At 42.5% G+C, this 24,138-nt stretch overlaps 1 protein-coding gene across 1 annotated transcript in view; it reads right to left on the bottom strand.

Annotated features, from left to right (window-relative positions):
- Positions 1-7,629: 7,629 nt before the first annotated feature.
- LOC115473968 (neurabin-1-like) overlaps positions 7,630-24,138 on the bottom strand; it is a 337,573-nt gene continuing 321,064 nt past the window's right edge. Inside the window, exon 18 of the mRNA XM_030209200.1 lies at positions 7,630-8,070. Within this exon, the coding sequence (XP_030065060.1) occupies positions 7,900-8,070 (171 nt within the window). The 3' untranslated portion in view covers positions 7,630-7,899. The remainder of the gene's footprint in view (positions 8,071-24,138) is intronic.

Raw genomic sequence — 24,138 nt, 5'->3', positions numbered from 1 at the left:
TATGGCTCTGCTGACTGCGAGGACGGGAGGGAGGGGGGGAGGGAGGGGAAGAAGTTGATAAGGGGATTTGGGGGAATAGTATAATTAGAAAAAAAAAAAAAAAAAAAAAATTAAAAATGTGTGAAGTAGATTAAGATTGAGATAAGCTATTGTTATAATGATGGTTATATTGTTTGACACACAGTCTTCGCTACCGGTAATCCTTGTATTATGCTGAGATGTGTAATGTTCTTATTTGAATAACAATTTTCAATAAAGACTTCCAATAAATTAAAAAAAAATTACAAATAAATTAAAAAAAAAATGTTTGACTTTGTAATGATTATTGAGTAAGTTGTGACCTGTTATTGCAAGGTGATTTCCAAAAGGTACTACAAGCAATAATTTTTATACAATCTGAAGTATTATGTGGGCTTGCCCATTTTGTGTATACAGGCATAGGCAGTACAGAATGTTTCCACACGGTTGTAGGGACTATTTGAAAATTGAATATGTATTTCCTTACTATGGCAGTTGTGCTGGCTTGCTGTGGTGCAAAGAATCAAATTTTAAATTGTTGCTACTGGTTCATTTGGGATTACATCAGGATTCATCTTTTTATCTGTGCAGTGTATTAGAGTTATGTGCCTTCACGATCAGTGTTCAGCAAGTGCTTATGTATTTATTGTGCCAAATTTAAGATTTGTGTCTGACTATTACAAGAACTGGCACATTTTCTGTAACGGGCCCCTCAGAGTTGAATAAGTTACCCTTGCCACTGTCTTTTAAATTAATGCTAAACTGTTATGTTATGCCAAATTTTTGATCTGCCATGATTTGTCTGTGCCTCACTGACTCTACTTCCCTGCTGCATTATTTGTGTTTGTTAGTTGATTATATTTTAACTAGTAAAAAAGGCCCATTTCTGACACAAATGAAACGGGCGCTAGCAAGGTTTTCCTCGGAGTGTGTATGTTTGAGACAGTGTGTGAGAGAGAGACTGGGTGCGAGTGTGTACCAGGGCCCCCCCCCCTCCCAGTTCCAGGGTCTCCCCTCCCTCCTGCCCTCTGAGTTCCAGGCTCATCCCCCCCTCCCTCTGAGTTTCAGGGTCCCTCCCCTGCATTCATCCATATGCAGGCAATGTCCTCTGTGCCCTGCCCCCTCCATCCATGTGCAGCATCTCTCCCCTGCCCCCTCCACCTCCTTCCGAGTTCATGTCCCCTCCCATTTCCAGGGTCCCTTCTCTGTTGATCTGTCTGTCCCTAAACTGGGAGGGAGGGGGGACGTCAGCACATAGTTACAATCCCAGTGACACACATTGGGAGGAGCAAATTATTATATTAGATTGTGTATGTTTTGTTACTTGCCTTGGATAAAAGCAGGCTATAAATAATAAAACAAAGATGAGTGGTGGAATGATGCATGTCACGCATGGATTATATAACAGCACATATGAGCACATTTATGTGCCTAACTTTAGGCATGAGTAATTAAGCTACCCAAATGGCTGGTGGAAATGTTTGAGTCTAACTATAGGCAGTTTGACATATAAATATAGTTTCTTTAACCCATGTGGCAACTGCCAGACATGCTTATGCCCCTCCCAAGTTAATGTCCCTTTACAGTTGTGTGCTCCAGAATTTACAGCCAGTTTATAGCGTAACACTTGGGGTAGGTGTTGGCATTAAGTTACACATGCAACTACTCTTTTTTTTTTTTTTTTTTAATATCTTCCATATGCACTTTCACACAGCTGCAAAGGCGGGCACAAAATTTATAGATTTAGGTCAGTATCAGTGCATTTCCAGTGTAAAGGGGGGGGGGGGGGGGGGGGGAAGAGGCAACACCCATAGACTTTACTATTTCTCCTACACAGCAACTGGTGCTATTGCTAAGATACTTATCTGGTGCAGGTATGCTCTGAAGACAGCCTTATATGCTCACAAGTGGGTAACGTGACCTGCATTGCCCAGTTTGGAGCTTATATCAAGCTGAGTTTTGTAGGGCAAGAGACTTGTTCCACTGCACATTTGTGTGTGCCTTCCTGTCTGCCACAAGAGCACGGGCCCACCAGTCCCATACTAGAACATAAGAAAAAAGAGTAAATGCAGAAAGGTGGGAGGGTTTGTGAGAATATAAGGCATGCTGTCCTTGGAGAATACCTGTTACAGGTAAGTATCTTCACTTTCTCTGAGGACAAGCAGGCCTATATTCTCACAAGTGGGGAATCCCTAGCTATCAGGCTTACCAAAAACAACCACCATAGGTCAGTTGGGCCTTGCAATGGTGAGGACCAAACGCAGATCAACCTGAAATTATATCCAAACTGTGCAGCTTAGAACAGAACAAGACTAGGCGGGTGGAATTGGATTCTAGACTCCAAACAACTTCTGCAGAACTGTCTTTCCAAACCGACTGCATCGGGTGCCCTGCTCAAGCCAGTAATTAGATATGAATGTGTGGACAGAAGACCAAGTTGCAGCCTTGCAAATTTCTTCAATGGTGGCTGACTGCAAGTAGGCTACCGACACAGCCATAGCTCTGACATTGTGAGCCTTGACCTTACCCTCCAGGGTCAGTCCAGCCTGGAATAAGTGAAAGAAATATAATCTGCAAAACAGAGATTGTGCGATTCCTGAGAGTGACCCCCATCCTCTTGGGATCAAAAGAAAAACTTGTGTGGACTGTTTGTGGGGCTTAGTCCATTCCAGCTAAAAGGCCAAGACTCGCAGTCCAGGTCTGCAAGGCGCTGTCACCAGGATGGGCATGAGGTCAGGGAATGAATGTTGGCAAGCCAATTGAATGGTTCAGTTTGAATTCCGACAGCACCTTAGGAATTTAGGGTATGTGCAGAGGACTACTCTATTGTGATAAAACCTTGTACAAGATGCATCCACCACTAAGGCCTGAAGCTCACTGACCCTCTGAGCTGAAGTAAAAGCCACCAAGAAAATGACCTTCCAGGTCAAGTACTTTAGCTGACAGGAATCCAGTGGCTCAAAAGGAGCTTTCATCAGCTGGGTGAGAACAATGTTAAGGTCCCATGACACAGGCAGAGGTTTGATAGGGGGCTTTGACAAAAGCAAATCCCTCATGCAGCAAACTAGAGGCTTGCCAGAGATGGGTTTTCCCATTACATTGATAAGTACTAATCACACTGATGTGAACCCTTAAGGAGTTTATTTTAAGGCCCGACTAGAACAGTGGAGAAGGTATTCAAGCAGGGTCTGTGTACAGCAGGAAATAGGCTCTAGGGCCCTGCCCTCACACCAGATGGTGTGTGCTAGTCTGGTTTGTGTCATTTGGGTGTACTGGAGCTGTAACAGCTTAAAGAAATAGTTTATAATGGAAAAAAAAAAAAAGCACAAGTTATTTTTCATCTCCTATAAACTTAGTTGATAATGAAGAAGAACATCAATGAGCCTGAAGTATTTGCTTCATTGTATTAAAGAACAAAATAATGACAATCATTGGCCTACTTGTTAGACTTAGAACAAAAGAATGAATTGTGCCAAAAATATGACTGGCTCTCTATACAATCCTGGGCTGGAGTGGCATCACATATCTGTAAAGGAAGGGGCAATGACCAGAGCAAGAGCAATCCAGACAGACAGGTTTGCAAGTTTAAGAGATAACAAGATATTTGAGTGCTGCTGGAAGGCTTACAATCTATGTTTGTACCTGAAGCAATGCAGGGTGAACTGACGTCCAAAATCACAAGCAACAGCAATGGGATTTGAACCTGACTTCCCTGATTCTCAGCCTGCTATGCTACCCCATTAGGCTCATCCTCCAAATGGTCCTTTTTCTATCAACATCTATTAGATTGCATTACTGGCTGATATAACCCACTGGTGTGACTGATATAGCATGCTTGTTCACAAAAGAAAATATGCAATAAAAAAATCCAATCCATAGTAAACAACTGCCAAATAAATGATTAAAATACATTACTGGACCAATACAATATCTTTAAGGAAATTTGTGAACTTATAAAATAAAAAAAAAAGATGAGGGTATATATAGTAACACTTTCACAAAACATGTATATGGTGTCAACTTACATTTAAATTCTAGTTTAAAAAATTACTAGCTGGTAGATTTTTTTCTGTAAATGTTACAGAAATTGTTAAAAATGAATTTCAATACACTTCCACAAAGTGAGTGAAAGCAACTGAATAACTTGGGTAAAGAAATATACTTTTGAAAACACCATCAAAAAAACTCATTAAACTATGTTGAGCTCATTTTGAAAAAGGAAACCCAAATGAAAAAGCATTCTTTAACATTTATTATAAAACAAAATGATACTTCTCTTCCAACAGACAGTTGAAATGTAACTGACAATAAGAAATTCACTTAGAAAGTTCATACACTTAAAGAAGAAATTGACTAAACTTTATTGAACTGGGTGTAGGAAAAAAATGTTAAGGCAGGGTTTCAAAGGTAAGACAAGCTCTAAAAATGATCACATTGTTGAGGTTCTTCTATGATTTATAAGTTAGATGTGACCAGCTTAATTTGAATTTGCACTTTTTAAACATTACTGCACTGTGAAAATGCAAAGGGATAGAAACTCCTTCTGAACTTGACATTATAGACAATATTTTCATTTTTCTAAATATCAGTTTCTGAAGAATTACTTTGCTTTGGATTCTATCATAGTTATTTTCCCTGGAGAGCAATTATGACCTTGCAAGCGACTTTATCCTCATATGGTAAATCACTTCTTGTATATTAATGTTAAAGATGGAATCAGACTGCTATTAGTTTTCCAGAAGCATTGTCAATTTCTTATTGCATAACTATTACTGGCTGCATGTATAGTATCTTACACAATCATATCTAAATCTACAAAAGAACACTTAAATACATATTAGGAAACCACTGTTTCGCCGACACATTCTAACATTCCCAACCGGGCTTTCAACAAACTGTCATTAGTTATTAAAACTAGTAAAATATATAAATTTGGTCTCCCAACTCTAGTATTCTAATTAGTAGAAAATAATGTGCATTGAAAATTTCTCAAATTCATAATACAAATATATATTTTCCAGCACAGTTCATGTGAAATATGTATAAAACTAGTAATTCTCTATGGGCTTCTTTTACAAAGTGGCACTACTGATTAGCTCACCCTAAATGTGAAGAAGCCCATTCAATTCCAATAGACTTATTTGCATTCAGCGCACATTAATTAGTAGCGCCGCTTTGTAAAAGGAGCCCTATATGTTTAAAGCCTGTTCCAAAACTCTATTATAGATTGCAGCTTAAAACAAGTTGGTGCTTTATACTTAGCATAAGTAGATCTTGAAGTATAAACTATTCAACTTTCTTAACACTGCACAAAATTCAAAATTTGTTACAAGAGATTCTGAACTGCTAGTTGAAGAAAAAGTTATAAAACTGAGGACAGTTACGTTTAAAAGAAAAGTTATTTTTTATAAAATGGACTCGAGGTGACTTATGCTGTCCTATTTACACAGGGCCTTGTTTACTAAGCTGTGCTGTAGGTGCGTTTAGCGCAAGATAAAAATTAGCATGCACTAATGCTAAAGACACCCATAAGACACCCACCAGCATATATGGGTGTCTCTAGCATTAGCGCACACTAAAAAGTTAGTGCACCTACAGCTTGGCTTAGTAAATAGGACCCAAAGGCTGTAATTTAAGGCATTTTCATGTGTATATGATAGTATACATGTGGAAAATGCCTCAAAGTTACTGCACATATAAGTTTGCATGATGACAAGAATGCATGGGTACAGAAATGTTTGGGGGTAGAGCTGTAATTTACACATGTATATTTACTTTATGTGTGAACATTTACACCTCCTCTTGATCATGTATAAATTTTTGCAGCTTCATTTTAGCTGCTATTTATGCAGCTTTTCTAGGGCAATTTTGTCAACACTTAGGTGCCTATCAGGCTTATTTTCGAAAGAGAAGGGCGCCTATCTTTCGACACAAATCGGGAGATAGGCGTCCTCTCAGGGTCGCCCAAATCGGCAAAATCAAAAGCCGATTTTGGGCGTCCCCAACTGCTTCCCGTCGCAGGGAAAACCAAAGTTCCCGGGGGCGTGTCGGAGGGATAGTGAAGGTGGGACTGGGGCGTGCCTAACAGATGGGCGTCCTCGAGCGATAATGGAAAAAAGAAGGGCATCCCTTATGAGCACGTGGCCGACTTAACGTGGTCCATTTTTTCTTATGACCAAGCCTCAAAAAGGTGTCCAAACTGACCAGATGACCACTGGAGGGAATCGGGGATGACCTCCCCCAGTGGTGACTAACCCCCTCCCACCCTGAAAAAAACTTTAAAAACTTTTTTTTGCCAGCCTCAAATAGCATACTCAGGTCCATCGCAGCAATATGTAGGTCCCTTGGGGGGGGGGGGGGGGGGGGGGGGAGGTGTGCGTGTGTGTCAGTGGAGGCATAGCGAAGGCATGGACGTCCTTCTTTCAAAGTTATGGACGGCCAAATTTTAAGGGAGTGGAGTGGTTAGAGCACTGGTCTTGCAAGCCAAAGGTGGCTGGTTCAAATCCCACTGCTGCTACTTGTGATCCAAAATCCAAATAAATAAAGGGAGTGTCAGAGGCATAGCAAAGGCATGGATATCCTTATCACAGAAACATCCACATTTTGGACGTCAACTGCCGTCGCAGGGACGGAGGCATAGGAAAGGACGTCCTTTACCCATACTCTTTAAAAAAAAAAAAAAAAGACATCCCTGACGAGCACTTGGATGTTTTCACCTGGACTTGTATTTTTCTAAGGTTGTAAACGGCTATTATACACACAGCTTGTCTGCATGTATAAAGCCATCTTTGACATGTGCAGAGCAGCCATGCATAATGCTTGGCTGCTCTGCACTGGCTTCCCCTCCTTAGGAAGGAAATCATGTGCAAATGAGTTAACAGTGAGCAGCTCATTTGCATGTGATTTCCTTCATGCATGCCCGTTCCTTTCCGAATCACTAAGAGATCGGTAAGGGAAGGGCTTTTTCCGTTCAATTAGTGCATCAGTTAGTCCACTGCAGTGCCCCCTAGGGTGCCCGGTTGGTGTCCTGGCATGTCAGGGGGACCAGTGCACTACAAATGCTGGCTCTTCCCACGACCAAATGAGTTGGGGTGTCCTCGGTTTCCATTATTGCCGAAAACTGGGGACAACCATCTCTAAGGTCAACCTAAATGTTGAGATTTGGGCGTCCCCTACCGTATTATTGAAACGAAAGATGGACGGCCATCTTGTTTCGATAATACGGGTTTCCCGGCCCTGCGCGGGGACATCCTGGGAGGACGCCCTCAGGAAAACTTGGGCACCCCATTCGGTTATGCCCCTCCACGTGTCTTTTTATACAATAGGCTAAAATATGGGCCTGCTCGACCTCTAAACACAGGCAAACTGTTACAAAATTATCCTCATAATGTACACATTGAGCATTCACAATATATAACTGTTATCACATGACAGATGCTGCAGTATGTGACACCAAGACTTGCTTTTTTTTCTCCATACCCACCCTACTTAACCCATTATTCAATATACACAAGTGCCAAAAATTAATTCAGTACAATTTAAACAAATTGTACTACATTTTTAATGTCACCCCTATTTTAAAAGGCAACAGTTTATTTAGGCGTTATGTTCCTAATATTCTTAGAAAAAAAGCACAAGGCTGAATGGTGATATACCATATTTTAGCTATCCATAGAAATATGGTAAGTAATATATAATGTTTAAAACTGAATGAATACGAGGTTAGTTGAAAGATTTTATAGGAACATATTTTGTAAATTAACACAACTTCCTGAATATGTTACGCTTTCTCAATATTTGTTAAATTGTACAATTATATACAAATATAAGTCAGTAAGACCCATCCAAATTAAAGAGAACATGTGGGTAAAAACAAATGTTTTAGCAGCCTGATTCCATAGCAGATCCAACTTTGCTACTTTTCTTCTGGTTTTCTTTACCCTTCTTTTGAATCTTTTCTTTTTGTTTTTCCAGTTTTTCTTGCATTTTCCTGATTTCCTTAATTTTCTTCTTAATCATGGCGCGATCACTTTGGCTGGAAACACCTAAGGTCTTTGAAGAAAATGAATAATTATTTAGCTTTGGTCAGGACAACAAACAAGCTTTTTCATCCATTTTTAAAATCAAAGATATAGCCATTTATCAAAGACACACAGTAATAACATTAATATATACAAAGAGCAAAGAAACAAACACTAAGTAAACAAGCAATAAAGCCAAATTACTTACCTGTAGCAGATGTTCTCTGACAATAGAAGGAAGCAAGTCCTCACATATAGGGTGATGTATTCCAGAGCATACATGGGAAAACACTGTTTCTCATCTGTAGTAGGTGTCTTTCATAGATGACAGGACTGATCAAGCACACAAGTGGATGACACCACACACTGATTAACAGCTATCTCAGGGCTTAGATATGGCCCTTGTGCACAGTGGTCTCCTCAGTTAATTCCATAGCTCAAGAATAAATGCAACTCTTGGAGAGATGGAAGAGACTGTGTCTGATCAATCCTGCTGTGTACAGAAAACATCCATTTAAAGATTAAAAAAACAATGCTTTTCCTGTTGAAAAGCAGGATGAGGTAGGCCAACAACAGAGTGGGTTGTGAGCTGCTAAATTTGTAGTTCATACCTGCTGTGGAGTAGCCTGCTCTGAAATAAAGGTGGTGAGAGTTGCTAATTTTACAGATAAGTTAATCAGTATAACTCGACAAATGCACAGTTACTGTAGCCAAGCAGTAGTATGACTAAAGGATCAAGTTGCAGCTTTGCATTATGGTGTCCAGTTAAGTGGACTTCAGATGAGCCTTACTAGGTTTCACTTTACTAGTTAAAGGAGTACCAGTTCATTCTTAACATAATTGAATGGAAGATTCTAATCAATTGACTAAAATATGTTTGCTAATACCACCATTGTGGAGGTAAAGGAGTCACAAAATGGCAGAGTAAGATTCAAATTAAGGAGTCACAGATTTTTTTTAGGTAATAAGCAACAGACCTTTTGCAGTCCAGAATGTAAAGGGCAAAATATAGGGAGAATTGTTTCCTAATCCATATGAAAAAGTGTTACTATCTGTGAGAAACCAGTATGGGTCCAAAGAACTACTTTATGATGATGAAAGAGTATACAGCTCATAACAAAAGCTTGAAGTTCACTTATTCTTGTTGATATAACTACTACAAGAAAAAGCGAAGTTACTTATCAGTACTAGGTATTTGCTGAGAACAGCAGGGCTTATATTCTCACAAGTGTGAGACACAGCACCATGTTGCCCAGTCTGGGCTTTATGACAAGCCATAAGAGCTTTTGTGAAGTGTGAGGCACGCTCCACCACCCATGTGCGGGTGCTTTCCTGGCCACTACAGTTAAATACTACAGCAAGAAAAAATAAAAACAGGAAACAATTCCTAGGGGAGGTAGCAGGGTTTGTGAGAATATAGGCCATGCTGTCCTCGGAGAATACAGGTAAGTAACTTCGCTTTCTCCGAGGACAAGCAGGGCATTAATTCTCACAAGTGGAGTATCCCTAGCATCCAGGCTCACAGAAAACAACATGCATTGTTCAATCGGACCTCGCAACGGCGAGGACGTAACACAGATCAACCTGAACCTATATACAAATAGAGAGAGTGCAGCCTGGAACGGAATAAAACGGGCCTAGGGGGGTGGAGTTGGTTTCTAGACCACAAACAGATTCTGCAACACTGTCTGCCCGAACTGACTATCGTTGCTATCCTGCTCAAGGCACTAATGAGATGTTAATGTGTGGACTGAAGACCACATCACAGCATGGGCGTAGCCAGACTTTGGCGGGAGGGGGGTCCAGAGCCCAAGGTGAGGGGGCACATTTTAGCCCCCCCCCCCCCGGTGCCGCCCCTCCCCCATCCTTTCGACCCCCTCCCTCCCCCGCCACTGCCAGGCACCTTTGCTGGCGGGGGTCCCCAACCCCCACCAGCCGAAGTCCCCTTAAGCACATGTCTCTGAGTCCGGCGCGTTCACTGATCTGGATTCTGTTTCTGTGAGTCCTGATGTCAGGACTCACAGAAACAGAATCCAGATCAGCATCGCGGGACCCCCACCAGCAAAGGTACCTGACGGCGAGGGAGGGGGGAAGGGTCAGCAGCGGGGGAGGGGGGTGAAAGCAGGGGGGCTCTAAATCTGTGGGAGCCCATGCCCCACCTAGCTACGCCCCTGCATCACAGCCTTGCACATTTCTTCAATGGAGGCTGACAGCAAGTGGGCTACTGACGCAGCCATGGCTCTGACATTATGAACCTTGACATGACCCTCCAGGGTCAGCCCAGCCTGGGCATAAGTAAAAGAAATGCAATCTGCCAGCCAATTAAAGATTGTGCATTTCCCGCAGGCTAAGGGATCAGGTGGAGCGGGCTGGATGGTAGGCCCAAGCACCCCCGACACCGATGCACAGTGCTGCGAGATGCCAGCAGCTCAGGGAACAAGGCCCAGATACGCTCGAGGGCCGACACCGATGCACAGTGCTGCGAGATGCCAGCAGCTCAGGGAACAAGGCCCAGATACGCTCGAGGGCCGACACCGAGAAAGACTGGGGTGTCTGCTCTGAGACAAGCTGCAGAACAGATGGGCAGAGACGATGCCGAGGACCCAGACTTGGCTACCCAAAAATCTTCTCTTTGAGCCTCTCTGGATAGTTGAGTCCTTTTCTTCATACAAAGGACACAATTAGCAGGGCTATGGTTGGGCCCTACACACTGAAGACACCAAGAATTGGTGTCCATGCCAGAGACTGTCCAATTGTACTGGGTACTGCGCTTAAAGCCACTGAGAGCTTTAGAGGAGATGGACGAAAAACTGACGCCAAATCAAAAGACGTGACGGTGCCTGAAAAGAGGGGCAAGGCACCAGGAAAAAAAGATGGGAAAGATCCGACCAGATACAAGGCCTAAATGCAGCCTAGCAGATGGAAAATAAAGAAAACTTAAAAACTGGACAAAATAAACCAAAAATGTATGGGAAGAGAAGGGAAAACAAATGCCCAAAAAGGCACAGTGAAAAGCTGCCGAAAAAATACGAAAGGCACCAAAAATAAAGCTCTTCACACCAGGCGTGAAGAGAAGTCACAAATGCAGTCTTCTCCTCACTACGGTACAAAAAGAATTGCGGTAGTTGTGCACAGGTGGTGGGCAGGAAGGCACCCGCACATGTGCAGTGGATCATGTCTCGCACTCCACAAAAGCTCTTATGGCTCATCATAAAGCCCGGACCTGGTAACGCCACATTACCTACTTGTGAGAACCTGTTTGTCCTTTGAGAAAATATTTTACAGGTGATATGCATGAATGAAGCAGACTCCACTTGTTCAAAATGCAGCTTATGATAAATGCAAGGATGACATTCAGGTCCCAAGTTACATGAAGTTTTTTTGCAACAGTGGTTTGACAAAACGAAGGTCCATCATAAATTAAGAAATGATAGGGACACTATGAAACCAAGAGCCTATCAAAACAGGCATGGAGAGGTCAAGAGAGGATTAAGATACACTTTCATAAAGGATTTAATTTATTGCATTTGTATCCCACATTTTCCCACCTATTTGCAGGCTCAATGTGGCTTACAGAGTTTTGTTATGTCATAGTCATTACAAGATGTCAGATATAATTGTTGTTTTGTTATGGCATATTCATTATAGGATACCAGATACAATTGGTAGTATACAAAGGTTAAGTCAGGGTTAAGTAAGGGAAAAGATAAGGAAGGTTTTAGGAAGGATAGTATAGAAGGTGGACTGTCAAAGCTGGTGGATTCGTAGGTATTTTGTGGGTTATGGGTTCTCTTTGTATGCCTTGTTGAAGAGAGTTGTCTTCAGAGATTTGCGAAAGTTCGTTATTTCGGCAGTAGTTTTCAAGCAGTTGGTAATGCATTCCACAGCTGCATGCTCATGTAAGAGAAGGTGGTGGAGTGTATCAGCCTGTATTTTAGTCCTTTGCAGCTGGGGAAGTGTAGGTTCAGAAATTTTAGGGGATGATCTTTTGGCATTTCTGGGAGGAAGGTCCACAAGGTTTAGCATGTAGATTGGTGCGTCTGTGTGAATGATTTTGTGTACCATCATGCAGATCTTGAACGCAATGCGTTCCTTGAGTGGGAGCCAGTGAAGTTTCTCTCTTAGGGGTTTTGCACTTTCATATTTGTTTTTTCCAAATATGAGTCTGGCGGCGGTGTTCTAGGCTGTTTGGAGTTTTTTGATAGTTTGTTCTTTGCAGCCCGCGTATAGTGCGTTGCAGTAGTCCAGATGACTTATTATCATTCATTGTACCAGGGTACGGAAGATGTATCTCGGGAAGAAAGGTTTTACTCTTTTGAGTTTCCACATGGAGTGAAACATCTTTTCGTTGTATTCTTCGTATGGTAACTCCAAGAATTTTCAGATTTTGTGAGACGGGAAGTGAGCAGTATGGTGTGGTTATGGTGGAGTATTTGTTTGTGTTATGTTGTGAGGTGAGTACAAGGCATTGTGTTTTTTTCTGCGTTGAGTTTTAGCTGGAATGCATCAGCCCAGAAGTGAATGATTTGAAGGCTTTGGTTGATTTCGTTGGTGATTTCGTTTAGATCTTGTTTGAATGGTATGTAGATCGTGACATCATCTGCGTATATGTAGGGGTTGAGGTTTTGATTGGCTAGCAGTTTGGCTAGCGGTACCATCATTAGGTTGAAGAGAGTTGGAGAGAGGGGAGATCCTTGGGGAACTCCACATTCAGGTGTCCATGGGAGTGATATGTCCGCATTTGTTGTTACTTGGTAGGATCTTGTGGTTAGGAATTCTTTGAGCCATTTGAGAACTGTGCCTCCTATTCCGAAGTATTCTAGTATATGTAATAGTATTTCATGACTAACCATGTCAAAGGCGCTGGACATGTCAAATTGTAGTAGTAGTATGTTGTTGCCAGTTGCTATTGCTTGTTTTAATGTTAATTGCGGATACTAGTACAGTTTCGGTGCTGTGATTTGACCGAAATCCTGATTGAGACTCATGCAGAATTGAGTGTTTATTTAGGTATTCAGTGAGTTTCGTTACTATGCCCTCCATGAGTTTGGTTATGAGTGGAATCGATGCTACTGGGCGATAATTAGTTAGGTCCATTGTGCTTTTCTTAGCATCTTTTGGCAGCGGAGTAAGTATTCCCTTTGTCCGTGGGAAAGAGACCATTTTGAAGCCTGTGGTTTACATGATTTGTGAGGTCTTTTTTTTAAATTGTTTGGGGGCAGATCTTATTAGGCTAGTAGGACAGATGTCTAATTTGCATTGTGACTTAGTGTATTTTCCGAGCCAATGTGAGATTTCCTTTGACGATAGCGTATCAAAGTTGGTCCATGATCGGTCTTGCTGGGCATTCCCCGGGTTTTGGATCGAGACATTCAAGGATGTTTGTGTACTCAGTGCTGTTGGTAGGTATCTTGAGTCGGAGCTTTATCATTTTTTCCTTGAAGTATTTCGCGAGGTTGGTTGCGGATGGGGTGTCTGTATTATTAGAGGTAACCGGTGTAGTATTTAGGAGTTTGTTTACGAGAGAGAAAAGTTTGTGTGTTTCCTTGTAGTTTGGTCCTATGTCTGTATGTCTGCCGTCCAATAAAGATGGTAAAAGTAATGCAGTAAGTCATCAAAATCATGGCTATTTGTGAAGCACAAGATGGAAATCTCTTCCAATTAAAGGCATAGGTATACCTACTTCATTGTTTTCTTGCAGCAACCAAGATATCTTGAATAGGCACTGGGAGGCCTAGATTGAAAATTAAACATTGCTCAGCTTTCATGCTATCAGAGCTAGGGATTTGAAGATCAGATGAAGGGGCCCCTGTTCTGTGTGATCAGCAATGCAGAGGTGTGAAGCCTACACAGAAGAGGAACTGTGAATATTCCGAGAAGAGGGTCCTTGTAACTTGAAACTCCATTGAAGTTCTCTCAGTTTGGTGTGGGCACAGGACCCACATATACTGCACCACCCATATGACATCATCTGTAAGCTGGTCTTGACTGTGATGGTGCTAGAGGACAGGACATGAAAAATTAGGGTTTGCATTCTATCTGCTGGCATAACAGTTCTTGTTTAATTTGTGTCTAGAGTAGTTCCTATGAATGAACAAGTGGCTGAAACATTAACTTTTCAGGGTTAATGATAAAACCCACGCTATGTAGAAAGTGAATAGTTTAGTCTCTGATGATTAGAGCCATTCCATTCAAATCTCTCTCATGCATATTCACTGTGGGTATCCTGAAACCTGACTGGCTAGGTGTGTCCTGAGGACTAGGTTGAGAACCCCTGGTTTAAGTGAACAGCCACCACTATGAGGCATTTGGTGAGAACTCAGGGGGTTGGAAATTGTTAAAAGCTTTTTTATTTTCTGAAGCTTTTAATGGGCAAGTAGTCAATAAACCTAAATACTGGTTTTGAATGGTAATAATTAATCAGATGAGTAAACACTGGCTTGTAGAATAAACTAGAAATGCTGCTGCTGAAATATATGACCATATTTTATGAGGTATGTTGTAATGTTTGAATGTCGTTTTGTTTTCTTTGGTTCCTTATGTATTTTTTATTGTTAGTTGCCTAGACAATAGCACAGTCTAGAAATCTTTTAAATAAAAAATGCAAAGATTTTATGGTGATAATGGTTTGTATGCAAAAGGAAATGGAATTATTTTCTACAATGTGGCTGAATCAATGAGCGTGTAGCATCTTTGAAATTCAAAGTGCACAATCAGTCTCTGTTCTTCAAATAGAGTATTTATCTTAAACTTTTCCTTGTAGAGGAATAGATCGAGTTTATAGCTGGCATTGCTCACGGTTACCCTGGTTGAAGCCGAAGGTTACATTTAATCAAAGCTCCTGCAGTTCTGGTGAGGAAGATAACACTCATTATTCCAGCCATACAGATATGTCCGTTCAATCTCAGGATTTTTTGAATCATCATCCACATCAGAGGGGCAGGTCTAGAAGTCAAGGGGCTTTCAATGCCGATTGAATGCCAGGTTACAACTTACCCAGAGATCTTTGTTCCTTCACTCGGTCCCAGAACAGATGCAATTGGCAGTGATTACTATCTCTTCTATTCCACTTACTACAGCTCAGATTCAGGTGTTAAGTAGAGGTCTATCTTTTGTATCGGCACCCAAACTTGATTTGTTTTCTATACATCATTCTTTGCAAGGTTTCTTTCATCTGCTGAGATTAAAAGTTTTTTTCATAATCATCCCAATGAAGCTTCTACAGATACATCATGAGTGAAGTTAGGCTCTAAAGTGGGTTCCACCAGGACCAGTTGATCCTGCTGTTGAGATTTTTCAGCAATTAGTGATAAAAGACCTGCAAGTATATGACTTTCCTAAATGTTACCATCATAATTTAACTCGATCTGTGCAGCAAACTATCAAGGAATTGAGAAACCATGCTTCTTTAATTATTAAACCAGTGGATAAGGGTGGCTTGGTGGTGGTGATGGACTGCCAGTTGTATGGTGATGAAGCTTCATCCCAACTTTCCAAGACTGAATTTTATCAACGGATGGATCATTACCCCATGAGATATGTGAAGGATTTGGTAGATGTCCTGATGCATGAGGGGTTGGATACACAGTATTTAACCCTGTGTGAAGGCCAGTTTTTACAGGTACCACATCCGGCGATGCCAGTGATTTATATCTTGCCTAAGTACATAAAAACCTTCAGAATCCACTAGGTCGCCCTATAATATGTATTTTTTCTGTAATGTTGATTTTGTATTATTAATGTATTTTTATGTGTATATATTATACCTCGTCATGGATAAGGGCAAGTTTTAAAAAATAACTCTAGATCTATTATATCTCTTCTAAGGGGTCTTTACTGGAGCCTCTGTCCATTCATGTGGTTTCCTTCTTGAGACCTTTGGTGCAGAATGCCCCTTCTTTTCTGAGAGATTCAATTGATTTTATGTTGCAATTCGATGCTTGCAAGATTGAAGACAAGAATTGGCTTTTGGTCACTGCAGATCTCGAGGCACTCTAAACCAATATACCCCAGAAGGCTAGCTTGTGTGTGGTTCAAGAGGTCCTGAACATCCAAAGACAGGACCAACATCCATCTACTAATTTTCTGGTTGATCTCTTGAGGTTAGTTTTGAGAAAAATTTTCTTCATGTTTCAACATCAATAATTTTTTTTTTCAGGAGAAGGGTACAGCAATGGGAGCCACAGTAGCTCCAGATGTGGCTAACTTGTATGTCAAAGCGATTTCTGTCCAGTACCCCTTCTGCATCTTCTATACTTTTCTGGAAGCATTTTATTGATGATCTTCTTTATGGGAAGGTGATATCTCCAGCTTGGATGCTTTTTTTAGATGGCTTAATGGTTGTGGTCAAAACTTCAAGTTCGTTTACCACTTTGTAGATCCAAAAATGATATACAATGTGCAACAAAGTTTGAGAACTAGTACTGGGTTTGAGTATACTGTTTTTTGCTCCATTTTCAGAGTGCTCATCCATGTAACCTACATAAGAGTATTCCTGTGGGCCAGTTTTTACGCCCAAGACGGATATTATTATTATTATTTATTGCATTTGTATCCCACATTTTCCCACTTCTTTGCAGGCTCAATGTGGCTTACAATACATCTTGAGTAGTGGAAGTACATTAAAAATAGACAATTATTGTTACAGAATGATCTTGGACAGCATGATAATGATAAAACATGATAATGGTATAACAAGCATATATTGTTATGTGTATTCTCACATAGGTTGATCTTTGTGGTAAGCCTTGTTGAAGAGATGTGTCTTCAGTAGTTTGCAGAAGTTCATTAGTTCGCTGATTGTTTTCAAGTTGCGTGGCAATGCGTTCCACATTTGTGTGCTTAAGTAGGTAAAGTTTGACGCGTGCATCAATTTGTATTTTAGACCTTTGCAGTTAGGGAAGTGCAGATCAAGGAATGTGCGGGATGATTTTTTGGCATTCCTGGGTGGTATGTCTATCAGGTCTGACATGTAGGCTGCTGCATCTCCATGAATGATTTTATGAACTAGGGAGCAGATTTTGAATGTGATGCGTTCCTTAAGTGGGAGCCAGTGTAGTTTTTCTCGTAGGGGCTTAGCACTTTCATATTTAGTTTTGCCGAATATGAGTCTAGCTGCAGTGTTCTGGGCTGTCTGAAGTTTCTTGATTATTTACTACTACTACTACTTAACATTTCTAGAGCGCTACTAGGGTTACACAGCGCTGTACAGTTTAACAAAGGACAGTTCCTGCTCGAAGGAGCTTACAATCTAAAGGACAAAATGTAAAGTTGGAGCAATCAAGATTTCCTGAATAGAGGTGTAGTGGTTAGGTGCCGAAGGCGACATTGAAGAGGTGGGCTTTGAGCAAGGATTTGAAGATGGGCAGGGAGGGGGCCTGGCGTATGGGCTCAGGGAGTTTATTCCAAGCATGGGGTGAGGCGAGGCAGAAAGGGCGGAGCCTCGAGTTGGCGGTGGTGGAGAAGGGTACTGAGAGGAGGGATTTGTCTTGAGAGCGGAGGTTACGGGTAGGAACATAAGGGGAGATGAGGGTAGAGAGGTAAGGAGGGGCTGCAGATCGAGTGCATTTGTAGGTTAGTAGGAGAAGCTTGAACTGTAAGCGGTACCTGATCGGAAGCCAGTGAAATGACTTGAGGAGAGGGGTGATATGAGTATATCGGTCCAGGCGGAAGATAAGACATGCAGCTGAGTTCTGAATGGGCTGAAGGGGGGATAGATGGCTAAGTAGGAGGCCAGTGAGGAGTAGGTTGCAGTAGTCAAGGCGAGAGGTAATGAGAGAGTGGACGAGAGTTTGGGTGGTGTGCTCAGAGAGGAAAGGGCGAATTTTGCTAATGTTATAGAGGAAGAAGCGACAGGTCTTGGCTATCTGCTGGATATGCGCAGAGAAGAAGAGGGAGGAGTCGAAGATGACTCCGAGGTTGCGGACAGATGAGACGGGGACGATGAGGGTGTTACCAACTGAGATAGAGAGTGGAGGGAGAGGGGAAGTGGGTTTGGGTGGGAAGACAATAAACTCGGTTTTGGCCATGTTCAGTTTCAGGTGGCGGTTGGACATCCAGGCAGCAATGTCGGATAAGCAAGCCGATACTTTGGCCTGGGTTTCGGCAGTGATGTCTGATGTGGAGAGATAAAGCTGGGTGTCGTCAGCATAAAGATGATATTGGAAACCATGAGATGAGATCAGGGAGCCCAGGGAAGAGGTGTAGATTGAAAAAAGAAGGGGTACAAGGACAGATCCCTGAGGAACTCCAACAGAGAGGGGGATGGGGGTGGAGGAAGAACCATGAGAGTGTACTCTGAAGGTACGGTGGGAGAGATAAGAGGAGAACCAGGAGAGGACAGAGCCCTAGAACCCGAATGAGGACAGTGTGGCAAGAAGTAAATTGTGATTGACAGTGTCAAAAGCGGCGGATAGGTCGAGGAGGATGAGGATGGAGTATTGACCTTTGGATTTGGCAAGGAACAGGTCATTACAGACTTTAGATAGTGCCGTTTCTGTTATTTGCTCTTTGCAGCCAGCGTACAGTGCATTGCAGTAATCTAGATGACTGAGCACCATTGATTGTACCAGGTTACGGGAAAACATTCCTTGGGAAGAAAGGTCTTATTCTTTTTAATTTCCACATTGAGTGGAACATCTTTCTTGGTTGTGTTTTTCGCGTGGTTCTCAAGTGTTAGGTGTCGATCTATGGTAACTCCAAGAATTTTTAGGGTGTCCGAAATTGGAAGGTTCAGATTTGGTGTGTTAATGGCTGTGAATTTGTTCTTGTTATGTTGAGAGGTGAGTATAAGGCATTGGGTTTTTTTCTGCATTGAGTTTCAGCTGAAAAGCATCCGCCCATGAATGCATGATATGGAGACTCTGGCTGATTTCATTGGAAATTTCCTTTAGATCTTGTTTAAATGGGATGTAGATCGTTACGTCGTCTGCGTATACGTATGGGTTCAGGTTTTGGTTTGATAATCATTTGGCCAAGGGTATCATCATTAAGTTGAACAGGGTCGGCGAGAGAGGGGATCCCTGTGGGACTCCGCATTCAGGTATCCATGTGGCTGAAATAGTCGAGTTAGATGTTACTTGGTATGATCGTGTGGTCAGGAATCTCTTGAACCAATTGAGGACGTTGCCTCCAATTCCGAAGTACTCGAGGATATGTAGTAGTATTCCGTGATCAACCATGTCGAAAGCGCTTGACATGTCAAATTGTAGGAGTAGTGTGTTCTTTCCAGTTGCAATCGTTTGTTTGAATTTAGTCAAGAGGGTAACTAATACTGTTTCAGTACTGTGGTTGGACCGAAATCCTGACAGAGTCGTGGAGTATTGAGAATTTGTTTAAGTAGTTTGTGAGTTGATTGGTCACCAACCCTTCCGTTAGTTTGGTTATTAAGGGAATGGATGCTACTGGCCTATAGTTGGTTAGCTCGCTGGTGCTTTTCTTTGCGTCTTTAGGTATGGGGGTGAATAGAATGTTTCCTTCTCCTTCGGGAAGAGTCCATTTTGTAACATATAGCTCAAGTGTTTCGTTATGTCTGTTATAAATTGTTGAGGAGCAGATGTCAAAGTTATTTGGGCATATATCTAGTTTGCAAAGAGATTTGGCAAATCTTTTGAGCATTTGGGAGATGGTACCCTCTGATAGTATCTCGAAGTTGGTCCATGTTCTGTCTGCTGGGTAAATGCCAGGGTCTGGGTCTAGACAGTCAAGGAGTTCGGCATAGTCGATGGTACTGACAGGTATCTTAAGTCGTAGTTGTACGATTTTCTCGTTGAAGTATCTCGCGAGATTGTCTGCTCCTGGTGTGTCTTTGCTGTTGGTTGTGACTGGTGTAGTATCTAGTAATTTATTCACTAGTTGGAAAAGTTTGTGTGTGTCCTTGAAGTTTGGTCCAATTACAGTTTTGTAGTATAATCTTTTAGTTTGTCTTATGGTATACTAGTAAAAAAGGCCCGTTTCTGACACAAATGAAACGGGCGCTAGCAAGGTTTTCCTTGGAGTGTGTGTGTTTGGGAGAGTGTATGTGAGAGTGACTGTTTGAGAGTCAGAGTGAAAGTGTGAGTGTGTGAGAGAGAGAGTGAGTCTGGGTGTGAGTGTGTTTGTGAGAGAGTGTGTGTGTGAGAATGAGAGTGTGTGCAAGTGTGTATGTGAGACACAGTGTGAGAGAGAGTGTGTGTATGAGACCAAGCGAGTGTGTGAGTGACTGTGTGGCACATAGAGAGTGAATGTGATACAGTGTGAGACAGAGTGTGTGAGAGTGAGAGTCAGAAAGACATTGTATATGAGAGAGAGAGTGTGAGCCGTGCCCTCCCAATCCATGGCCATCTGTCCCCTGCCCCCTCCATTCATCCTTTTCCAGCAATTCCCCTCTCTCCCTGAGCTCTGCCCTCCCAATCCATGGCCATCCATGTTTCTCTGTCACCTGCCCCCTCCATTCATTCCTATCCAGCATTTCCCCTCTCTGCCTGAGGCCTGTCCTGCAATCCATATCCATCCATGCCCATCTGTCCCCTCCATTCATCCCTATTCAGCAATTCCCCTCTCCCTGAGTCCTGCTCTTCCAATCCATGCCCATCCATGCTCCTCTGTCACCTGGCCCCTCCATTTTTCCCTATCCAGCATTTCCCCTCTCTGCCTGAGGCCTGCCCTGCAATCCATATCCATCCATGCCCATCTGTCCCCTCCATTCATCCCTATCCAGCAATTCCCCTCTCCCTGAGTCCTGCTCTTCCAATCCATGCCCATCCATGCTCCTCTGTCACCTGGCCCCTCCATTTTTCCCTATCCAGCATTTCCCCTCTCTGCCTGAGGCCTGCCCTGCAATCCATATCCATCCATGCCCATCTGTCCCCTCCATTCATCCCTATCCAGCAATTCCCCTCTCCCTGAGTCCTGCCCTTCCAATCCATGCCCATCCATGCTCCTCTGTCACCTGGCCCCTCCATTTTTCCCTATCCAGCATTTCCCCTCTCTGCCTGAGGCCTGCCCTGCAATCCATATCCATCCATGCCCATCTGTCCCCTCCATTCATCCCTATCCAGCAATTTCCCTCTCCCTGAGTCCTGCCTTTCCAATCCATGCTCATCTGTCACCTGGCCCCTCCATTTTTCCCTATCCAGCAATTGCCCTCTCTACCTGAGGCCTGCCCTGCAATCCATATCCATCCATGCCCATCTGTCCCCTCTATTCATCCCTATCCAGCAAATTCCCTCTCTCCCTTAGTCCTGCCCTCCCAATCCATGCCCATCCATGCTCCTCTGTCCCCTGCCCCCTCCATTCATCCATTTCCAGTAATTCCCCTCTCTCCCTGAGCCCTGCCCTCCCAATCCATGCCCATCCGTCCCCTGCCGCCTCCATTCATCCTTTTCCAGCAAGTCCCCTCTCTCCCTTCCATGCCCCCCCCCCTCGCATCATGCTCCTCTCTCTCCCATGTCCCAGCCTGGCCCGCCCTCTTCTCCCCCCCCTTCGCATCCATGCATCCTCCCCCCCCCCGTTCGCATCCATGCATCCCTTTTTTTTTTTTCTTCTTCGTTTTAACTTTACCTCCGTGGCGGTTCGTGCAGCGAAGCGTCAGGGAAGGAGGCGGCGCTCCCGACGTCTAGCTTTCCCTTCACTGTGTTCCGCCTTCTTTTGAAGGCGGAACACAGCGAAGGGAAGGCTAGACGTCGGGAGCGCCGCCTCCTTCCCTGACGCTTCGCTTCCGGATTTGTTTGGTTTCAGGCGAGGGCGGGGCAGAGACGGCTGGCTTGAAGGCTTCACACCACGAATCCACGAACCCTTCAGCCTGGGAGTGACGTCAGATGGCTTCAAGGCTTCAGGGCTTCATAGAACGTTGGCCTCAGAACGTTGAGGGTGCGTTTTATTATATTAGATTTGTATTTTCTTTGGAGTTGTTTCCAGTTGTTAAGTGTGGGGTTGTCTTTCTTTTTATTCCATGCACGTTCTAACCTTCTAACTTGTGTTTTAAGTTTTTTTCAGCTCTTCACTGAACCATGGTGTTGAATTTTTTCTATGTAAGGTTCTAGTTTGTGTCTAATATGGAACTGCATCTGTCGTCCCATTCTAATAGGAATTGGATTGTATCTGCTTTTATTCATCGATCTCACAATTTAGACAACAGGCTGCAAATATGGTTGTGCATTTTATACAGCATGGTTATCCTATTTCAGTTATGAAGATGGCCTATAAGAGAGCAAGTTGGGCTACATGGACTATCTTCTTCTGCCCACAACAGAAACATCTGAATGTGTTACAGATGTTCTTCCCTATTGTCCAGGATCATCTTTTGTCAGGTCAACCAATTTAAAATTTGGGCATCAGCCTCCTCTTTTTGCATTTCAACAAGTGAAGAAATATGAGCACAAGTTATGCACTATGGAATGGGTTAAAAGGTCAGAGATTGATAAATCTGTATGACTCTGGAATCTATTTGAGATTGACGAGCCTGCATGACTCTGTAATTTATGATACCCTTAGGGGGCAAGCGGGCCTGGGAAGGAGACTAGTATAAACAGCAGAAGAATGTTGTTTTAACAGTTTAAGAGAACCAGACGTTGGAAATCAGATAATAATCTGTGAGAAGGACAGTTTGCAGAAAAAGAGTCACGTAAATCATTGTTTGAAACGAACGATATAAGCTGCCGGCTCAGAAGAATATTTCAGAGATGCAGACAGAAAAACATCTTGCTATGTAACTGTGTTGATCTCTCATGAGAAACTATAATTGTATCATTATTTGGTAAGTGAATAAAAGGACTTTTTCATATGCCCTTAGCATTGGTTTCTTTTACTCCTCCCAGTTGAGAATGGCTGGTTCATGCTAATTTGGGAAGGGATACAAGCAGCCTAAAAACACAAGGGAAGAATTTAAAGGACCTTTTGGTCCCCTCCTATTTAGGGAATGTATCTACTTTTTGTACCAGTGATACACCTGTGGGCCATTACCCCTGTAACCGTTGCAGTGTCTGTATGACTTCTCTCTCAGGCTCTGAATTAGTTTTGAACCATCACGTGATCAGGATGAAAATGTCCACCACATATGCTTCAATTCAGGCAGTTTATGCTACTTGGTGCCCCTGCATTTTGGTATATGTATGCAAAACTATGCGCACTGTCAAGACAAGACTTCTGGAACATAACAGTCACTTAAAATGTCAGGACCTGACTGCTCCTCTTGTGGAACATTACTTAACAGAAGGTCACACCTTTGATAATTTGAAGATCACAGTATTGGAAACTGTATCTCAATCACCTTGGAGAGGAGACTTAAAATACTTTGTTATGTTACAAGGAGAGACGGTGAATACATTTTCTAAGGACCCTTGCTCCAAGGGGGCTCAATAGGGTCTATGATGGCTGATGTTCATTTTTGTTTTTAATGATTTTGGAATTTTTGATCTTTGAAGAATTTTTTTTATAGTTGTAAGAGGTTTTACAACTCCTAACCATGACTCTCTTACTCAACACCCTCACTTATCACCCCTACCACTGCAATTTCCCCACCCCTAGCTGTCTGTTCGTCTGTCCAATTTAGAATGTAAGCTCTGTTGAGCAGGGACTGTCTTTTCATGTTAATTTGTACAGCGCTGCGTAAGTCTAGTAGCGCTATAGAAATGTTTAATAGTAGTAATAGTAGTAGTATCTCGGTAGTATTTTTCATAGTTTTATGGAATTTTTTCATTTTGGTTTTCTCGTCTTCCCCCGTTTTATTTAGCTATTCACTTCATTGATATGTGTTAAATTTATATATAATTCCAAGTATATTTGTTGACATTTATTTAGTTATAAGGATATAGTTCACTAAATATAAATGGATTCGCTCTTTCCCACGGCTGAGGGGTGATATGATAGAAGTCTACAAAATAATGAGCGGAGTAGAGCGGACAGATGTGAAGCGTTTGTTTACACTTTCAAACAATAATAGAACCAGGGAACACAAGATGAAACTAGAATGTGGTAGATTTAAAACAAATAGGAGAAAGTTTTTCTTTACCCAGCGTGCAGTTGGACTCTGGAACTCGTTGCCGGAGAATGTGGTGGCAGCGGCAGGCCTTATGGAGTTTAAGGGGGGTTTGGACAGATTCCTGAAGGAAAAGTCCATTGA

This window comes from Microcaecilia unicolor, chromosome 7 (genome assembly GCF_901765095.1).
Source record: "Microcaecilia unicolor chromosome 7, aMicUni1.1, whole genome shotgun sequence".
In the NCBI taxonomy this organism is placed as follows: Eukaryota; Metazoa; Chordata; class Amphibia; order Gymnophiona; family Siphonopidae; genus Microcaecilia; species Microcaecilia unicolor.
This window is presented reverse-complemented; position numbering and strand designations above follow the sequence as displayed.